At 37.2% G+C, this 18,395-nt stretch overlaps 1 protein-coding gene across 3 annotated transcripts in view; it reads left to right on the plus strand.

The window, feature by feature from the left end:
* PDPK1 (3-phosphoinositide dependent protein kinase 1) overlaps positions 1-18,395 on the plus strand; it is a 28,633-nt gene that overhangs the window by 5,124 nt on the left and 5,114 nt on the right. For all 3 annotated transcript variants that reach the window (XM_065685018.1, XM_065685017.1, XM_065685019.1), the window contains exons 2-13: positions 7,744-8,013; positions 8,666-8,708; positions 8,915-9,052; positions 9,818-9,962; positions 11,173-11,270; positions 12,072-12,147; positions 13,567-13,635; positions 14,134-14,230; positions 15,348-15,521; positions 15,905-16,122; positions 16,763-16,820; positions 17,707-17,859. In XM_065685018.1, coding sequence (XP_065541090.1) covers positions 7,801-8,013; positions 8,666-8,708; positions 8,915-9,052; positions 9,818-9,962; positions 11,173-11,270; positions 12,072-12,147; positions 13,567-13,635; positions 14,134-14,230; positions 15,348-15,521; positions 15,905-16,122; positions 16,763-16,820; positions 17,707-17,859 — 1,482 coding nt within the window. In that variant the 5' untranslated portion in view covers positions 7,744-7,800. The remainder of the gene's footprint in view (positions 1-7,743; positions 8,014-8,665; positions 8,709-8,914; positions 9,053-9,817; positions 9,963-11,172; positions 11,271-12,071; positions 12,148-13,566; positions 13,636-14,133; positions 14,231-15,347; positions 15,522-15,904; positions 16,123-16,762; positions 16,821-17,706; positions 17,860-18,395) is intronic.

The raw sequence follows: 18,395 nt of genomic DNA on the forward strand, positions 1-18,395 counted from the left end.
TGCATAGTCTCTGCCTCTGAAGGTGCTTGGAACTTGAGTGCTTCGGTTAGCAGCAGAGGAGGTTAGAGAACACTGGCTGATATGCAGGTTCTTAGGAAACCTTTAATTAGCTTTAACTCCTGCATGAATTTGGAATTAGAATTCTGGAAATGAGTGACGGAAAATACCACCATATGTGTGAAGTTGTTAATTTAGAAAAAGGTATTTGCATTAACTGAAATTTTGGATCAACGCTGCTCTGTACGTGGGAAATTTATTTCTGTAGGTGCAAAGTCAGTCTTGTGGATAAAATACCTGTATGCCCGAAGTGAAGAGTCCAAGCAGTTTAACAACACAGAGGTGTTCTCTGTGCTTCCAAATCCTTGAGCCTATTGTATCAGAAAAAATACAGCCAACTCAAGTCTGATTTCCCCATTACTCACAGATAAACTGTGTTACTGATTTACTGCAAAAAGTAAGGTGATCAGTTCAGTTGTGAAGGAGGTGGTGTCAGAGCTGAGCTTTGTTTCTGGTGTTTTGAGATTTTATGAACAATGTAATGTCTCTTCCCAAACTTTAAAACACCTCTTCGTATACCATGAATTTTGTGAGGATGTATGTCCAGAAAGCTTAAGAAGAAAAATCAATTAAGTTTGATTCTTCTTCAAAGTTAATATTTTTGATTAGATTTTGAAGATAGGACTAGTATGTTCCAAAATTGATTTCACATATGAGGCAAGCAACTGCCAACTTGGTACTAGTCTGTTTTAACAACCTACTTGGGCTTTACAGTAATACAAAGAAAAGGTTTGTATAGGTTATTAGAGCATGGCAATATGTCAGGCTTAGCCAGGGCTTTACATGTATTTCCTCTGAAATAGTAACTGTATCTTCTGATGATTTATTACAAGTATTTTCAATATTAGCTTCATATTACTGTGTGGGTTTTTTTCTTTAAATCTTATTAGAGCTGTTTCTTTAAATCTTATTAGGGCTGTATCAAGCAGGCTACATCAACTTGAAATACTTTCATGCTTCTGTTTCCTACTATTGCAAAGGTCCCAGCCGGTTTAGATACAATAGTATCTTTGAAGAGCTATCTGCTCCAAGCTTTCTCCTTCCACTAATACAACCTTAAATGTTAAACATATTACCAGGACATAACTTTTAAAGAAGTTGTCTATTCTTTTAAATGATGGTCATTTCTATCAAAATAATTAAAGGGGGGTGGTTGTTGTTTTTTTTTTTTTTTTTTTTTTTGTTTGCCTCACGTGAATGCAAAAATTGCATTTGAGAGGTTTCAAATGATGCTGTGCCTGAAGGTGAGCATAGTTGTTCTGGTGGGTCAGAGCCTAGGCCTCTTTAATCAGCTGCGTGGCAGTCTGTTTTAACAGCAAAAATCCTCCTTTATACAGGTGAGCACTTCTGAAATTTGCATGCTTGATTCATAAAATGGTCTATTAAGCAACAGATTTTTTTCATGTGGCAATTTCTGAGATCGAAAAGATTTCCAGATAAATGTGTGATTTCAGATTCTTTTGCAAAACAAAGTTGTGTTAAAATAGCTTCTGTAAGTGAAATACTAGATGTCAGTCTGCTCTTTTAAACATAGTAATCATTAAGCATTTATGAACCTGGATCAAAGTATAGATTTTGACAAATTGTTTGGCTTCAGGCTCTTTTGCTGACTGTAATGGTCAGTTTCTTCAAGATGTGGAGTTGATGGGCAATTTGCTGGGTTGTGAGCTAGATCTTAAGCTGTCTGCAGTAATCTTTGCCTACCACTTGATGATGAGGTTTGAAAGAGTGCTGGTGCAGCTCTACACCACAGAAACATAAATGACTGTGCTACAGAATATTAATGTTTTATGTTCGTGATTTATTTTTTTTTAAATCTACAAATAACTGGTACTTGGAGAGTAGGGTTTGTTTACAGCAGTTTGAAGAAAATGGCTTACTATGATCTTCAAAGGACTTCTCTGTATAAAAGAGCATCCTGTTGTCCCAGGACAATATCTTCAGCATCTTTGTAACCTACCTCACTTGGTTCTTTGGAGAGGAGTGTTTATTCTTAGAGATGCCTGTTGGTTTTGTTAGTTAAGATTTTTGTTAGACATTTGGATTACCTGCCTCAAAAGTTGAACAAGTTCCATCATTTCAATATAAATTTCACTTCTTGTGATATGTTGAAGATTAATCAGCTTGTTCACTGCTTTGTGTTGTACCTGAAGCCAGATTTTTTAAAAATGCTTTGAGATCACCCCTTTTGCTCAGATTCTGTTTTACTAGGGTTTGTTTTTGTTTTTTTTTTTTTTTTTTTTTTTATGGTACCTTTGGCACTCTTTGCTGCACAGAGATAAGTCATTGAAGTATGACTTAATGTTTCCATCCCAGAGAAGACTAGGTATTTGCCAACTTAGTATTTGGTTACTCTCTCTATATATATTTAATATATTGCTTCTTTTCAATAAATGAATGTTGGGTGTGGTTCTCTAAATCCCTTCCATCCTTTTCCTCAGATTTCCGAATCTGAAAGCATACTTCTAGGTCTGTTTTTCCTCCTGATCCAGTCTAGTGGTACTCCTTGACTGGGGAAGACAAGTGAGCTTCATCAAGCTGAAAGTGCACAGAGTACATGGTTTTAAATATCTCCCAGTTACATTGAGGCTTGGTTTTTGGTTGCTTTTTTTATATGGCTGTATGTATTTTGAGTGTCAAAGTTAACTGTTAGGTGTGTGAACAGTTTACTACTTGTGTAGTGTATTCAGAAGTACTCTTTACGCTTGCTTTAATCTGCCTTTTGTCCTGTCCATTACAGTCATGATTTTATGTTGTAATGTTAGGCAGTGACAGCATCCAGTGATACTTTTTAATCCATGTGAATGGATTTTCTCTTTAGGCAAATGTTTTAATTTCTTAAAGGTAATAACAGTGTTGACAAATAGGTGTATCAATACTTTAAATTATCTGTCAAGCTTCTAAGTGTGTATAAATGGAAACTGACATTTCCATTTCCGAGTGAAGTTTCATGAATTATTCAGGATGTTGTTTCTCTCTATACACACACACATGTGGGATTGGTTAATAGAAAGAGGATGCAGTTGGTCACTTAGAAAGTCTGAAAGTCCATTTTTAGACAGAAGTCCAGAGCATAAATAGACAAGAACATATAAAGTATGAGAACTGATGTTTACTGCAGTTTCTGAAAGCACATCATCTATTGGTATTCTGGATTGTCGTCATTCATGGCAGTCACTCTGGTGTAGCAGAGTTTATGAAAATCTGAATATTGATAGGGATAACATCATAATCATGACGCTTCCTGCAAAGCATTCGTGGATGGGATTGGTGTGTAAGTGGAATCGCCACCTATGCTTCCTGTGCTCTCTGCACTGGAAAATGAGGCTTTTGGTTGGATGTTGTTATTTTGAATCAATGTTTCTTCATATCTTAACATTTCTTCTAGCTGAACTACCCTGGTTTTGCCTGCATTCCCTTTTTAGGCACTGTGAGGAGTAGTTTGAGGACATATATTTAGGCTCATCTTAGTATCTGACCTGATGAGTTCCTTTTTTCTTTTGAAATATGCTGGACCTTCCAGGATGTGTTGCACTCTAGCCTTTGAAGTGGAGGCTGTCACGAATACACGTTGGAGAACCTGGAGAAGGTCAAGGGTTTTCATTGTGGCATATGAGGGGGGAGGAGGCCATTGGAAAGACAAGCATAATATCTGTTAATTGCCCCTTCTTACGCTTTTTTTTCAGATACAACGTGTGTGCCAGATGCAGTTGCTGCATTTTTGTCACCTCTCTGAAACACCATTGTGTCATGAAAAGAATATATTAAATATAACTGCCTAGCTGTTCATTTTTATCCTTTGAATTTTGTAGATAAATCCTTAGGAGACCCCGGGTTGTCAATATTTAAATTATAAGCAATACAGAATGAATTTAGTTTCAGAATTTGTGGCTTGTGTGACAATATCAAAGTACTTTACAAAACCTCTCAGGCCAAGCCTTTCTAACTTAAACTGTCTTCAGCAGAATCTCAGTATTGGTAAGTAGTAGCTTTATCTCTAAAACTATGAAACACCTTTGCAGTGAAAACAATTACCTACTTTCTGTGTGAAATAAAGGCCTTTATTCTTCCTTAATTGCACAGATAAATAGATGGTTTTACTTAAAGGCAAATGTATTAAATTGGACATTGAATCTTACACTCGTAGATTTTTGGGAGATCTTCCCATTTCTGTATCAAAAGGCTATGTTTGGCAGAAACATAGAAACTGTGGTTTGCTGTTGTGACAGTGGTGAGGGTATCATACTGTATTATGTAGTACCTATTTTGAAAGCCTCTCAAATTCCATTTGCAAGTGAAAAGGTTAAGTCATAGATAGCCTAGGGTGCTGCTGTGTTGCTTTCTGAATCTTATACTTCCTTAAGCAGACTTTGCTGTTTGTATCTTCCTGATAGTCTGCCAGCTTTTTACTGTAATTCAGTCTAACAATTATGACATTCACCACTCTGTGATCCATAAATGCAGTAGGACTTGAACTGCAGGTGATCCTAATTTTTAGAGCTCTGTATTTCCTAATACTACAGGGCCAAACCAGTTGGATTATTTAATAAATACAGATTTCAGAAGCTAACTCTAGCCAGAGGATTAGATGATTTTTCCAGGAGTTCAGTGTCTTAATTTTTCTCCTGAAATCGGTTTGTTTGGTTTTCTCCTTGATCGTTGCACAGTACTAGCGGCAATGCGACTTTGCTTCTCCTAGGTGATGCTTTCTAGTTCTGTATATCCAGGTATGGATCAACTTAAGTCCTTGTCCACTTGTTTCCTACCGTTGTGCCTAAGTTCTTGGACCATGTTTTAATTTGTAGTAATGTTTTGGTAGAAACAAAAGTAAGGCCTCACTGTTTGTAGATTGCTTTAGGTAAGAGATGAATTTTTTGACAAATGGTATGGGTGTTTGGGTTTAATGTTTTTTGTTTGGTGTTTTTTTTTTTTCCCCTCAGTCTTTAAATTTATGCAGTTATTGTTCTTTCAACCTTTTTGATTTGAGAGTCAGTCCAGGTGTGAACTGAAGAGATCCTTGTTTGGGGATGACTGTTAATTATAACCAGTGTTACTTAGAATATGTCCTATATTCACTTTTCTCAACAATATTCCATATTTCAGACATCCTATAATGCCAAGTCAAATGCTTTATAGACATCTGTTTGCAGTATTTCATTGAGTAGACCTGTAATTCAGTTTTCCATTAAAAACATTCGTGAGAAGCTTATTGTAATGTTCTGGCTCATAGGGTCTCATCAGCATTGTTTATAATCAAAACAAATGTACCAGTTGAGGTGTAGCGCTCATGTTGCTTTGTGTAAGTGATACTTGCAGTTAGCAAGATCTCCTTCCAAAAAATATTTGCCTTGTAGGTAAGTGAATGGAAGAGCTTTTCTCACCATGTCTGCCCTATGTCTTAATGCAGTTAGAGTCAGTAATGACAGACACAGTGCTATCAGACAAGCAATAGGTTAGGACCCTAGTCATGCTGACTTTGTAGCAGAAATGTGATCTTGCTAGTAGAGTTTCAGTAGTAGCAAAGATACTCGGTCATCTTCAGAGTTCAGTATCATGTCAGTTAGGACAGAAGACGCTGGAAGCTTCAGAAGGCCCAGTCTCTACAAATATTTTTTGCTGCTGTTGATGTTGATAGCGCTACATCAGCAAAACAGCACTGCAGATTGTGCAGGGGGAAGAAGCTAGCAGAGATGCAGTTGTTGTGGCTGTACTTGCTTCAGAGCAGTGGGGTATTTGTTTGATGCTTATTAAGTGCTTAGATACATGAAAAGTTGTAGTGGTAGTGCTAATGTCAAAGTGCTGAATTGCAAAAAATATTCCAAAGCTGTAGCTCCTTTTAGGTAGCTGGAGCTTTGCCTGTGACCGGCCTTTCACGCAAAGGGCGAGGGGGCGAGAAAAGTATAAACCGAAAAATATAGTGATATCTAGTGGGCATCTTGGATTGATTCAAGTTCTCTTAAGGTTTATTTCTACTGTTTGCAGGCAAGAGAGGAAAAGAACAATATAAGGACTTGCTTCACAAGGCATGTAAATGGAAAGGAAGCCTCTTTCTAGTGATTTAGTGAAAATAAGTTAATGAAGGTTTTTATGTGTCTGTTGCTATAATTCTACTTCAGCAGATCTGTTACTTTCTTTCTTACTAGGTTTTCAAACTCATAGTATGTTGCACTAAGAAACGATTTCTATATGGATGCAAATTAGAAACAGTACCCTTAAGTACCTGGGGAAGTAGATGGTGTTAGTAGCTAGTTTTAAAAAGCAGGCATATAAAGATTACATCAGTGGTTATCAGGGTGGCCAGCGGTGATCCGTGACGCACAATAGATAAGTCTGTTGTGACTGTGTGAGGACCTGTGCTTTTGCTGGCGTGCCAGTGGAGCAGTATTGGTAGTTGCAGGAAGGAGCATCCTCAGGCTTCTGGGAGCTGCAGACACAGTTTGGAACATTTTAAAATTCTTCAGTGATGGACTTCATGTCTCGCTAAAAAAAATCTGGATCTGTCAGAGTCAGACTCTTCGGTCTGAGCTTTGCGGGAGAGTGGCTCTAAGGTTAGACTGGATGAGCTAGCCTGTGCTCTTGCATATGTGAAGACATATGCAGAAACAAACATGTATAGTCTCTGCAGATGTGTTTCTTGGGGTCTCTGAAAGTAAAACTGAGAAGGTAAATACAGGACATAAGCTACTAAAACAAGAATGGGGAGTGTGGAAAGAGAAGTGTAGGAGTAAGCTTCTTTTAAATGTTCAGGTGCAGCATACAGTGTTATATACAACATACAACATAGTTGCGCAGTTCTGTCATTTCTTGGGTAACTGATACCTCAAATCTATTACATCTGCCTCTGTCCTTGTTGTTAATCTGAAATTTCCTTTGTACTTGCTGTTTTCTGGGCTACACATCTGGTTCTTTGTTTTGGCGTTGGGATGTCTTTATGTGACCCTACGTATCATTTATATAGTGTAATCTCCCTTGTTTTAAAAGGTCATGGACCAGAGCATTCTTCAAAAAAATTATTAGATATTGCTGGTTATTAAACAGTGCAGCTGATCTGCCTCTTGTATGTTGTTCTCTCTTTTCTTCCTGTCTTTCCTCAGTTTGTATTAGAGAAATAGTATTGGAGAAAGTGAGATTCCAAGTAAAAACGGAGTAAAGTATCCTCTGTCTCCATTAAAGTTCTCATGCTTTACTTATTTATTTACTGTTCCCTGTAAGTGGGATCTCTAAAGTGATGTTACTTGTGAATACAGGTGTTCATTGCTTAAAGATACAATTTTTTTGCTTTCAAAAAAACTACTACTTACTAAGATTGTAGATATGGCTCTGCCTGTAAGCAGGAAATAAAGTTTAAAGATCATGTTATTCGTAGGAGAATATACAGCGAAACTCAATTCTTTGGTGGTAGGGAGCATTTTTTTGAGCTTGGGGGAAAAAGCGTTCTTGAATTAAGGTGTTCAGATACTTGGCTTATGGCTGTTTGTATGTATGTGCACAGCATGACCTGAACAGAGTTGCGTAAAAAAATTAAGAGTTGCCATTCCTGAAACAAATACTGTCATTCCCTCCTAAATACATTTTAATGACAACCCTTTCAAATAGGACTTCACATGATGCTCGTATGGAAATAACGCAACTCCGTGCGGTATTTATTTGAAGGTATAGGAACAACAGTTTAATTTCTCTTTTCAGTATGATGCTGTTCCAATCCAGTCTAGTGTGGTGTTATGCTCCTGTTCATCCCCATCAATGGTGAGGAACCAAGCAGATTCCAGCACTCCATCTGTCATTTCCACCTGTGGCAGCAGACAGGGATCTAACATGGAGGGCACTGCAGCTGAATCGAGATCCAGTTCAAATGCCTTGCAGCAACATACAGGACAGCAGCCTCCACAGCCTCGAAAGAAACGACCTGATGACTTCAAATTTGGGAAAATTCTGGGTGAAGGATCTTTTTCAACGGTAACTTTACTTTTTTATAAGAAGTGCCAAATACCTTTTTTGAAGATGAGCTTTAATATATGTTCCTCAAAAAGCTTTTCTCTTTAAAAATTATCTGCTTCCCTGAAACTTTATTCCTTGCTTCTACTAATTGGAAATCCTCCTTCCCTTGCTTTAAAACATGTTCTTAGAAAGCTGTAAATAGTTGAAAGCTCTGTCTCATTTCCTACTTTTGAACTTTTAGGTAAAATTCAATCTCTCAATATCTGCCATTTATGTTAAGGAAAAGTACTGTGACAGCTGGATTTTTATAAATATACTTCAGCGAAGTTGTTGCTTTTTTTCCCCCCTTGAAGAAGCTTTGGCAATTCACTGTGGCTTATATTACAGTCCTCATAATTCTTCTGGGGGGAAAAGAAGAGCAAATCTGTGTTTACCCAGCCAGATGTGTAAGTCTTCTAACAAAAAAAATGTCGTTGTGCCAAACTGAATGTCTGCAGATGTCTTGCTGAAGCCAGCATAATATGAAATATGCTTAAATATTTTGCTGCTTGCAGTTGTGATAGCTTATTTTGGACAATCAATGCCATAAATACCTACTGACAGATCAAAATCCACATTAGTGTATGTCTTTAATGAATGGTTACAATAATTTTCTTTCCTCTGGCAACAGGTTGTCTTGGCTCGAGAATTGTCAAGTTCTAGGGAATATGCCAGTAAGTATTGTCTCCTTCAACATAAACTGCTTGCAAATACAGTAGCAAAGTAGTGCTGTTAAAAGACACCTGTTCAAAGGACAGAATTAGTGGGTTTATGATAATTTTACCTAACAAAAAGAACCAACCAGCCAAGCCACGTGGATGACTCAGGTGGCTCCGTGGGGCTGCAGCTCCTGACTGCACTCTGTCTTCTTTTCATTAAGTTAAAATTCTAGAGAAACGTCATATCATAAAAGAAAACAAGGTGCCATACGTGACACGGGAGAGAGATGTAATGTCCCGTCTGGATCACCCTTTTTTTGTGAAACTCTACTTCACCTTTCAGGACGATGAAAAGCTGTGTATCCTTTGGATCTTCAAACTTGCTGTGATGCTTTCTTGAAAGAAACAATCCCCACTTTGGGTTTCTTTGAAACATTGTCTAACAGGAATTATGAAAATAACTCCAGGTATTTAAATCATCCTCATGTTTACGATACCAATTTTGCAGTCGTGCTTTTAATAGAAGTTAAGCAAACGGTTGGAGCGTGCCCCCTCGAAGAGCAGAGTTGGCGACTTGCAGGCCAGGGGAGATGTCTGTGCTTTTTATTGTTTTATTTGAGTCTGTTGCTGGGGTCAGTAAGTCGTGTTTTTCACAGAGGCTGCTAGCAGTTTTAATAGGCCCTGCATCGTGCATACACATATACATGCACTAACAGAACTCGCACTGCCTTTTGCAGTGAAAACTTTAAAAGCTCTGGAACTTTACAGATGATGGGGCAGTTTTAAACTTGGGTTGAATGTTTGTTATGACTGTAAGTAGCTCTCTTTAAGGGCAATTATATACACAGTTTAAATGAATTATTAGGTCACTGTTTGGAAAATTACAGAATTTACCATTTACGCAGTAGTCTTTGCCATGATAAGAACCTGGGACATGGGTCCTAGGTTGTTAATATATTCAAGAAATTGTTTTGAGTTGCTGCCATTTAAAGTTTCAAATGAACTGACTTCAGTTCTTTTCCCATTGTTTGTGTATGTTTAGTATTGTTCTTGTCTCTGAAATGAGGTGTGAGGACTTTTATTTTGGATGGTTTGTTGATAGACCTTAACTAACTTACATTCAGATTTTGGGCTTAGCTATGCCAAAAATGGAGAGCTGCTAAAGTATATACGCAAAATTGGCTCATTTGACGAGACCTGCACCAGGTTCTATACTGCTGAAATTGTATCAGCTCTGGAGTATTTGCATGGGAAAGGAATAATTCACAGGTAATCACAAAGCTGAAACCAGTGTGCATTTGATAATGCGCAAGGTGTTTTTCCTGGAAGTGTTCTTTATGAAGTCTGAAGCAAATACAGATTTTGTGGAAAGTTAATGAGAGAATAATAGCATTTCATTAACATTAGTACTGTTGGTAACATTGGGAGCTAAACAAAGACAACTTTCAGAGGAGAGATTATCTCTGTTACTTGACCAACTATTCTAGTGGGGAAAAAGTAAGAATTAACATTACCAGAAGTTTGTCGTCTTCAAAATTGATCAGTTGGTGTAAAGCAGAAGACGACTTTTTGTTTAAGTATGTTTCTTCTTTCTGGGGTGTTATGTACCAGAAGTAACTAGAATTCTGCTGGTGTGAGTCAGTGTGCAGCGTGTCATCAAGAAAAGTAAAATGAATATATGTCAGTGAGCAATTTCCACAAAGCTGAAGCGGTAACTGGGCAAATGGTAAAATTTAGCAAAGTTTTTAACAGGACCTTTGCAGTTGTTCTGGATGTAATTACATTGTCTGGATAAGTGTGCTTTGTAATTCATGTTTGTTAAACTACTTAAAGCTGTAAATGTGAGAAATTTGAACTGCAGAACTTCTTTTTGGGTAAGAATTCTTTTGCATCTGTAGGTTCCCAAGCAGTTGTTAAGGGAACAGCAGATGCTAATTGGGAAAAAGATGGCAAATTATAATTCTGATAGTAGTATTACTTCTTTCAGTTACATTTAAAAGGACAAAGTATTTTCCTAATACTTTACCGTGAAATAATTTGGAATAAAAGCTAAAGGGGCTGGATGTGGAGAATACCTAAAGCATAGAATTTTTTTCTAATTTTTTTTTTTCAGGGTTAAGAAAGGTTCCAGAATTCCCAGTTTCACTTTGATTCTGTAGCCCATGTGTTAGGCTGGAGAATGCTAATAAAATTGCTATAGCATGATTGTCAGTATTACTAAGTCTATATTGGAAATCTTGTATTATGAAAGAGCTTCAAGTCTTTCTCAAAAAAACCCCCAAAACCCACCTTAGAGAATGGGCTTTTCGCAGTCTGTCAGCAGTTTGCATGTTGACAGCTCCAAGTTTGGGGAAAGTTGACACAACAGTGTTTATAGAATACCTGCATCGTTTATGGTAGCATTATGTACATAAGTCACTACACAGTTTTGCAACTTTAATTTGTGTGCTCTTTAAATATAAGAATTTGCCTTTTCCAGGGACCTCAAGCCAGAGAACATCTTGCTAAATGAAGATATGCACATTCAAATAACAGACTTTGGAACAGCAAAAGTATTATCTGCAGATAGCAGACAAGGTATGCCATTATTTACTTCGTAGTGTGACACAGACAACTATAGCAAGTGTTATTTTGGAAGTGTACGTACGTACCAAATTGTAACCATCAAATACCATTACCTCTTACATAACAAAATTACTGAGAGATCTTGAAACAGTTTTGACTGTCACTGCTTAGATTATGTCAGCAGAGGTAATATTTGGTGTAGTGGTATAGCCAGCTAGATCACCAAATGTAGTGGGAAGTTGAACTACTTCAAATTGCTTTTCATTTGCAAGACAAGCACACAAGCAGGTACTGTGGCTTAACTGAAACAGTTCTTTGCTTATGTATTTAAGCTCAGTGGCTGATTATCAGAGTTGTTCAAATGTGAAGGTTATAGAATTCTCGTGTCACTAGTTGCTTAGTATTAACCTGTGAATCAATGATGCTGCATACAGTTCCTGGTAAAAAGCACCAGGCTGAACTGAATTTGATGAACTTAATTTTTTACTTTAATGTAGTAAGCTCGTATTGGTAGATTTTATATGTAGTGAAGTGCCCAAATGAGTAGCTTCTTGAACTAAATAGGTATCACTGAGATTGATTTGGCTCTTCCATTTTGTGAATGGGTAGAGAAATGAAACGCCTGTGAGTTCTTTGTAGTATTACATAACTTGCAATAGATTGCCTTAGTTTTGTGGTTTGTTTACTTGTTGTGGGGTTTTGTTTGTTTGGTTTTGTTTGGTGGGGTTTCTTTTGTTTTAACTGGGTGGGAAAGAGGGAGGTTGGCTTTTCTGTAAGTATGTGTTGGCTTATTTCTTTCCATTTTCTTATCAGCACGGGCAAACTCATTTGTAGGGACAGCACAGTATGTTTCTCCAGAACTGCTGACAGAGAAATCTGCTTGCAAAAGGTGAGGACTACTGTATTTCAGAACTTCACTGACTGTCAGGATACTGTCAAATGGGGAAGGGATACATTAAGCAAACTGAGTATTTCAAAGAAACAAGGTGTTCAATATAACTTTTTGTTAAGAGTTTGAAATATTTTTTTCTGCACAAGTATTGCTACTTGCCTGAATGCAGGTTTCCTCAGTTCATATACCTTCTGGAGTTACAGACAGGATCAGGTGCTGTCAGGAGAAGGTGGTGTGTAATGTGCAGTTGAATTTCTCTTACCCATAAATAAATCAGAAAACCTTTTTCTGTTATCCAAATACTGTACTTGGTTTAATTGTGTTTTATATGAGCTTGCTCTAAGACGCTAATCCTTGCTGTAAAAGCAACAGAATGTTAGATTCTGCCAGTTGGGGAAAGGCTACAGCTTGCTTTGACCTGTATTTAGATCAGCTAGCAGTTATCTCTGCTAAATTCTGCTTGGGAGTTGCAGTGGTTTAAAGCTCATCTTTGTGCCTCATATGAGTGATACCTGTAAGGAATTTCTTATTTAAACTTGTCCATGATGGTAACTTACAGACTGTTGTATATTTATTTTATTGCAATGATGAAAGAATAATCATAGCAATCACTGACAAACCACAGGGAAAAAGATCTCTTATATGAGTAACTGTAACAATTTGTGCTACCATTTCTAGAAACGATAGAAGTACCATTAGACTTTCCACTTTGGCTTCTAGTAAGCATGTTTTGGGTGATGAAAAGACTTCATTAGGCTGTCATCTCCCTTTAAAAGTTACATAATGCTTCATCTTTACAGAAGACTCTTAATTCGAGTAGGCTTGAGTCTTTATTAGCATTTTATTCTTCTGTTTCTAAGCTTTAAACCAATCTGTGTATAGTTTTCCCAAAGGCAAAATGTTAAAAATACTCTTTCAGACCAACACACAAAACTTAAGACCTTCCCTCACCCATGTACCATATAGCCTGGTTTTTTGTATATTAAGAAAAGCTTTACATGAAAAAGTTGTAATGTGACACTCCAACCCCCCAATATTTTGAAGAAAGGATTTCAGTTCTTGAAGGAGTATATATTGCACTGTTGGATGCATGTTTGAATTGTCATAGTGGATAATAAGTATTCTTTTCAGTCTCATTACATACCTATTGATTATTTTGACTGAGCACTCAGTGTTTTTGTAGCTGTGCTTGTAGACAGTTGTTGTGGGATGGTTACAGTATACTTGCTTTTAGACTTCTGTTGCTAGTCTACTCTTCTGTCAAGGGATGAAGTGAAATCAGTGTGGGGGTGACGACAGTTCGTCTCCGTGTGCTTGTGCCATGTTCTAACCAGCGGAAGCTGAAGAATTTTTTTAAATTGTAGTTTAAAGACTACCTGTAGGAAAACATAATCTGTTTTTTCCTCTCATTTGAAGCTCTGACCTCTGGGCTCTGGGATGTATAATATATCAGCTTGTAGCTGGATTGCCTCCATTTAGAGCTGGGTAAGAGATTTAAGCTATTTCTTTACATGTGGATCATAAATACATTGACTTGGGTTTGGTTTTTACCTTGCTACCAGTTCTGAAGTACAAATTTTCCCAGTGCAGTGTTGGTGTTAATGTTGTGCCTGCTTTTATTTGTCCTTTCTGATGTCATGAAGATGCTTATACAGCTGTAACTAGAGTTCCTGAGAGAGATTCCTTAGTTTATCCTAGGGTTTCACATGTAATTTATACCATAAAGGTAACTATGTCTACATGAAGAGGGTATGAAGCACCTCTGCATTGAGCCCTTTGAAATTTTCTTGTTATTATTCAAGTATCTGGTGTTTACAGGATCATAGGTACTTGGAAGACTGTACTTCTTTACCCTAGACAGATCTGTGGGAATGTGACTTAACCTGTAGATCTCCTGTTTAATATTTGTCCAGGTTATGCACTGTTAAGGTGAAAGAACCATGGAAAACTAATAACAAGAACTAATATTTTTCTCTTTTGCAGAAATGAGTATCTTATATTCCAGAAGATAATAAAGTTGGAATACGACTTTCCAGAAAAATTTTTTCCCAAGGCAAAAGACCTTGTTGAAAAGCTGTTGGTAAATATTTGCTGCTGTTAAATGATTTGTTTGCATTGGAATGTAATCAGCTTATGTAGTTCTTTTTTCCTAAAGTTTTATGCACTCTGTAGCAAATCCTGTAATAAGAAAGAGTGTGGGCATTATTGAGTGCATAGGTGAGTGTCTGGAAAATCAGCATCCGTTGGTAAACAGTACTTAATTATTTTGAATCTGAATTCTAAAGCGTGGATAAGGAATGCCTCTCAGTGAAATGCAAGTAAATGGTTCTAAATGCCTAAATAACACACAGAAGTTAAAATTCAAATACTTACATAGTACTCAGGTTAATTGTTGAGTTGTATAATGAGTTTTCTGTACATCACAGGGAGATATATTCATTACAATGTACACCTACTTACCTTGCAATTTATTAGGCACTTACCTTGCACTTAATGCATGTCTCAATAGTATGAGCCAGAGAATTACTCTGCATGGGTATATTTGACAGGAAGAAAAAAATAGTTCTATCTCATTAGTGAGATATAACCATAATGCTGAAATGAATATGCAGAGAACATTTTGGGTGGGATAAGCTTTTTGAAGTTCAGTAGTCTAGTGTATTAGCATGGTACAGGAGGAAACTTTTATGTCTCTGGATGATGATCAGTGCAACCATTGTAAAGGATCTAGCAGTGTGTTCCTCTCTCCAGGCCAGCTTTATAACTGAGACAGTGCATGCTACAGGGTAAGGTCCAGGTTGCATCAACATCCTGAGAAGCGTGCAGTTTCAAAGTGCTTGAGAGGCTGACGTTTGACACCAACCATAGCTCCCATAGCTGCTTGCGTCACTGGAATGTGATGCTGGGCTATGCTTAAATGAGCCATGCTCCATCAGGACTTTATGAAGAAACAAAGCCAAAAAATTGTGTGGACTCAAAGAGGCGTTCCTTTCATTAGATCTGTGAACTGGTCTAATACAAAATGTTACTACAAGGCATACTGATAAATAATTTCTTGTATTGTAAGCAGTCTCCTTATATTCTAGTGATGTATGTTTATGACCAACTGGTTTTCAGTTTTTGCATGCTGCTGTGCAAATGTAAATGGTGCTCACCCCTTCCTTGTCATTATTTTAACTTAAGTGTAATTTGCTCAGGTACTAGATGCCACCAACAGATTAGGTTGTGAAGAAATGGGAGGATACGGACCTCTGAAGGCTCATCCCTTCTTTGAATCTATTGTGTGGGAGAACCTGCATCTTCAGACACCCCCAAAACTTACAGCGTATTTACCTGCTATGTCAGAGGATGATGAAGACTGTTACGGAAATGTATGTTTGCCTATTGCTGTATTCAGCTCTGATGCTGCCTGAGCCTTTAAGTAAAGCATAATCATTGCATCTTAAATATTTTATTGAAACTACTTATATTTTAATGAAAACTCAGTTATTAATAATATAAAATTGATGGTTACAGTGGTTTGGTTTTTTTTTTTTTCCCCTGATGAAGTTAGTGTTTGAAAAAAATACTGCTTGGCTTGCTCTTGACCAAGCATACTTTTTTTGGATAAGTTAATCTTGCTCATCTGTAGAGAGCAGACTGTCTTTTTGTTGATGAAAAACAGAAGCATGCTTAAATTACACGGTGCATTTTAGTGCAAAATAAGCTGTTTAATCAAAGAAATTCCTTTACTTCATTTTGTTTCCTCCTTTAGTATGACAATCTCCTGAGTCAGTTTGGTTGCATGCAAGTTTCTGGTTCTGCCTCTTCCCATTCACTGTCTGTCCCAGAGACAAGTACACCACAGACGTCAGGAGGAAATATTGAACAGTACATTCATGATCTTGACAACAATTCCTTTGAGCTGGACTTACAGTTTTCTGAAGATGAAAAGAGATTACTTCTAGCAAAACAAGCTGGTGGAAATCCTTGGTAAGATCTTTGAATACGACTCATCTGTTACTTGCACAGCAGTAAGGAATCCAGAAAAAAACAACTTCGTTTGTCCATCTTAATGCCTTCAAGCAAACGATTAGCAATTATATTTTTATTGACTTCTATTTTTAAAGCAACAGCAGCAAATACCTGATGTTATGTTTCTAAAATTTACAAGGTCTAGAAGACGTCAAGTATGTTTATAGGATAGGCAGAAATGGCGCTATATTAGAAAAGTCTTCCCTCTGCAGAGGCCTAGAACTAGAAAAGGTCCTTCTTAACATTGCCATAAGTGATTTATTTTTAGTGATAATATTCTGTCAATACCTAAGCAAAATGCCTCCGAATCATGTAATTATTAGTGTTTCTCTTCACTCTTGAGAGGAGCTTCTCATTTGTGATTTCCCCCACCCAACCCACATCAGATTTTAGAAAAAACTCTTTGGGTTGGAACGAGGAAGAGTCCAAAACTCATCTAGTAAAGTTGTTGTTCAGGACTCCTTGCTGGAAAAGGAGACAGTAGGGAGAGACATGGAAAATTGCTTGATAATAATAGTAATAATAAAAGCTGCTTCTGTGGAAGAATTATTTCTGAAGTAATAGGGTTTTTTTTTTTTTGTTTTTTTTTTTTTTTTAGGCATCAGTTTGTAGAAAATAACTTAATCCTGAAAATGGGTCCAGTGGACAAAAGAAAGGTAAGGGCTTCTCTTCTTCTCTTAATTTCCTGTAACAAGATTCAGGTGTTGTGTATTTGCACAGTTGCTCATAGATAAGGAACAGGTTTCAGAGCTTCCTTGTTTAACTTATTTGTAAGTATCAGATTGTTTCATTTGTGTTTTAAATCTAGGATTGTGAATAGATTGTTTTTTCTTGATTTAGTGGTGTGCTCTTGAGTTTTGGGAAAGGCTAAAAGTGTGCTATTGATACTTTCATTCTGAGACTGTAGTGAAGGAGTTTTTGTCCTTCCTTCCCAGTCTGGTACAGTCCTTAAACACTTTGTATTGATATATATCTGTGTGTGGATCAAGCTACAAAGATTAGGGCCCATATTGACCTTAACTGTGGTATTTTTTCTGGATATGACTAATGCCTGTATCCTGAGAGAAGCAGAGGTGATGTTACAAAAGCTTTTAAGTATTAGCTTTAACATGGTATAGATGAACAGCTATAGTCTGCATCAGCTTTACAGGACTGTAGCCTGTCTTTGATCTAGGTTACTACCTGCTTGTTCCTAATTTTCTCCACAAAATCATGAGCATCGATTTCTGTGCTGGAATCTCTGACAAGTAGATTTTGCTTCACTCTGTACAGCTAGTTGTTTTATGTTAGAACTTTGAAGATGCTTTCTGAAAATTGTACTTAATGTTTTGCCATGTAGTAGGAATGTACTGCAAACCCTAAACAAGGGGAGAGGTCAAATAGGTAAAGCAAAAGGAAAACAAAGGTTCCTCAAACACAAATGTACAGTCCTATGACTGAACTCTTTTAATTCTACCTCTGTTGTTAAATTCAGGTATCTACACACCCCCCCTCCCCCCCCCCCCCTTTTTTTTGCATTGCTGCTGCTGCTTTTCTTGTTAGGGATTGTTTGCACGTCGGCGCCAGTTGCTGCTCACAGAAGGGCCCCACTTGTATTATGTGGATCCTGTCAACAAGGTTCTAAAAGGAGAAATTCCATGGTCTTTAGAGTTGCGGCCAGAAGCTAAAAATTTTAAGACCTTTTTTGTTCACACGGTGAGTGACTTTCTCTCATGTCTTTGAAAGTTGCACTGAGGTCCTTGGACAATTCTTATAAGTTGTTAACAAGCAGGTGTTTCTGGAGAAAATAGAATTCCTTAAACACAAGTGTTGATAGTCTTAATTTATGACAAAGAAAAACCCATCCCCTCAAGGGCAAAACAAACCAAGCAAACAGCAACCACCCAATGTACCCATTTCCCACAGAAATGCATGTTTTATTATTCGTGTGTAAATAGACTCTAAGTGGGTTTGGGGATTTGAAGGAGGTTTAAAAGAAATACTTAAAATTTAGCCCTTTTTTTATACAGTGGTTCGCAAGGAGTGTACCAACTACATATTGCCTGTTGACTTCTTAACAATTTTGAGATGCCAGATGTATGGTTATTCAGTGATACAGAATATTATATAACTAATTGAATTAGTTCTGGGAAAGTTTATTAGTTGATTCTGAATGATTATTTCATTGATAGATGCAGACTAATTACTGCTTTTTTTGTTAAACTGTATTTGGAGTACTCATTACAATGTTG

This window comes from Lathamus discolor, chromosome 6 (genome assembly GCF_037157495.1).
Source record: "Lathamus discolor isolate bLatDis1 chromosome 6, bLatDis1.hap1, whole genome shotgun sequence".
In the NCBI taxonomy this organism is placed as follows: Eukaryota; Metazoa; Chordata; class Aves; order Psittaciformes; family Psittacidae; genus Lathamus; species Lathamus discolor.